Here is a 1869-nt window from a genome sequence, read left to right as displayed (position 1 = left end):
GCGCGTGTGCGTGCGTGCCCAAGATCCCGAGAGGAGAATGGAGGAGAAGGGATTGTGGTGTGGCCATCCCCCCTGGGGGGTGATTTCTCACTTTCTGTCTCTCTGTCTCTCTCTGTCTGTCTGGAGAGTGCACACACCCTATAGCAAAAACCTCTCCAAAAAAAAAAAAACCCAAAAAACAATTTTCCCAGCCAATTCTGAGGTTGTTGGTGGTGAGGAGCATTGCTATAGGACACAGGTGGTATGTGTTGTGTTGTGATAGCCTCAAATTGGAGAGAAGGTGTCGACCAGTGGCTCTCAGACTCTAGCTTGCTTCAGAATTACCTGGAGGCTTGTTAGAACTGGAGGTGCTCCCCCGCCCCGAGTTCTGGGTGGGGCCAGGAATGTGCATTTGTGGACAAGAAACTGGCACTGCTAGTCAGCGCCCCTGCCAGTCCACGCTCGGAGAACCTGAGGTAAGCCATTTAGGAAGATTATGCACCGTAGGAATTTGAGATTCTGTGAGCTAATATCACAAGAACAAAGGTGGGGGTCTTTTTTCAGTTAGCTCGGACTAAATCCTATCTAGACAGAAAGCATCAGAGTGTATTTGAGACGTTAAATCAGAGTAAGGTTCCTCTTTGATAAAAAACACATCCACACTGAGGGCCAGTAGGTGGCATGATGTTTATGGCTGATTCCCACATGGCCCACCACAGTTCAAGTGCGAGGCTTAGAGGCTTGAAAATCATCCCAGGAGAAGAATGGAGGAGAAGGGAAAGTGAGCATGGCCATCCCCCCTGGCAGGGGGTGATTTCTCACTTTCTCTGTCTCTGTCTCCACACAACCTATGGCAAAATTCTAAAAAAATAGTAATAAAAACTCCACACCATGACTTAGCCTCATATCTGTCCTCTAGCTGGTGGTGTGCTGACAAATGTTGAACAACTTTGTTCTCTGAGGAAAGAAGATTACGTGCAGTGGTACCCTGGTAAATGTCAAACAGTCGCATTTCAGGGGTCAGGTCTGCCCATTCCTGTGGTGTAAATACTTCCACCGAGGCCAGTTTCATGAAGTCCCTGAACATGGAGCTATCTTTCCTCACACATCCTTATGGCTTCAATTCTCCAGCTCATGGGTAAGAGCGGACACACTTTAAACACCAAAGCCATAGTGCCCAGGGTGCATGAGGAGATGTAATAGCCACACAAGCCAGCTGAGCTAGAATCACCTCACGCTGCAGAAATGATTTCCTGAGGTGACCCACCTTCTTAGACAAGTGAATAGTCAACATTTTTCTTTTCCAGAAAATAAAACAACAGAGAGAGCCAGGTAGGGTTCCTCTTGAGCCAGATCCTACAAAGATCTAGTCCTGGGGAAGCATCTGGAATACAAGGATGCCTGATTCACAGGAACAGAAAGCAGGTCCAGCCCCATCCGTCCCCACAAGGGCTGCTCACACCTGTCTCTGCTTTAACTCAATCCTGCTTCCTCTCTTTCCTAACTTTCCTTCATCTTTCCAGATGCAGGACGCTATGGGCTATGAGTTACCCTGGGTGTATTTTGTCAGTCTGGTCATCTTTGGATCCTTTTTCGTTCTAAATCTGGTTCTCGGTGTGTTGAGCGGGTAAGCTGACCATTTCTATGTCCTTTAAACGATGCAGCCGAGCAAGGTCCCAGGTGCCGCTCTGTCCATTGCCAGGGTCCTCAGGGATGGGACCCTAACAGGCCCAGGAAAACCTGAAACAAAAGCGCATTGAGCCGCACGTGCTGCCCCTCAGCCGGGTGGCTGTTTGGCCTCTGATTTGCACCTGGAGGACCCCGGGCCGCGGCACTGCTAGCGCAGTGTCGGGGGCTGGCGGCGCGGGGGCGGGGCCGGGTGCGTAGCGG

The 1869-nt window shown here is 50.2% G+C and overlaps 1 protein-coding gene across 1 annotated transcript in view; it reads left to right on the top strand.

Moving 5' to 3' along the window:
* The window catches only part of LOC102494471 (voltage-dependent L-type calcium channel subunit alpha-1C), a gene marked incomplete at both ends in the record, with an annotated part of 115836 nt that overhangs the window by 19520 nt on the left and 94447 nt on the right, over positions 1–1869 (top strand). The window contains one exon of the mRNA XM_006148345.1: positions 1503–1606. Coding sequence (XP_006148407.1) covers positions 1503–1606 — 104 coding nt within the window. The remainder of the gene's footprint in view (positions 1–1502; positions 1607–1869) is intronic.

The sequence above is a fragment of the Tupaia chinensis genome, unplaced genomic scaffold, assembly GCF_000334495.1.
Source record: "Tupaia chinensis unplaced genomic scaffold, TupChi_1.0 Scaffold000232_4, whole genome shotgun sequence".
NCBI lineage: Eukaryota > Metazoa > Chordata > Mammalia > Scandentia > Tupaiidae > Tupaia > Tupaia belangeri.
Note: the sequence above shows the minus strand (reverse complement) of the source record. Positions and strands in the feature narration are given on the sequence as shown.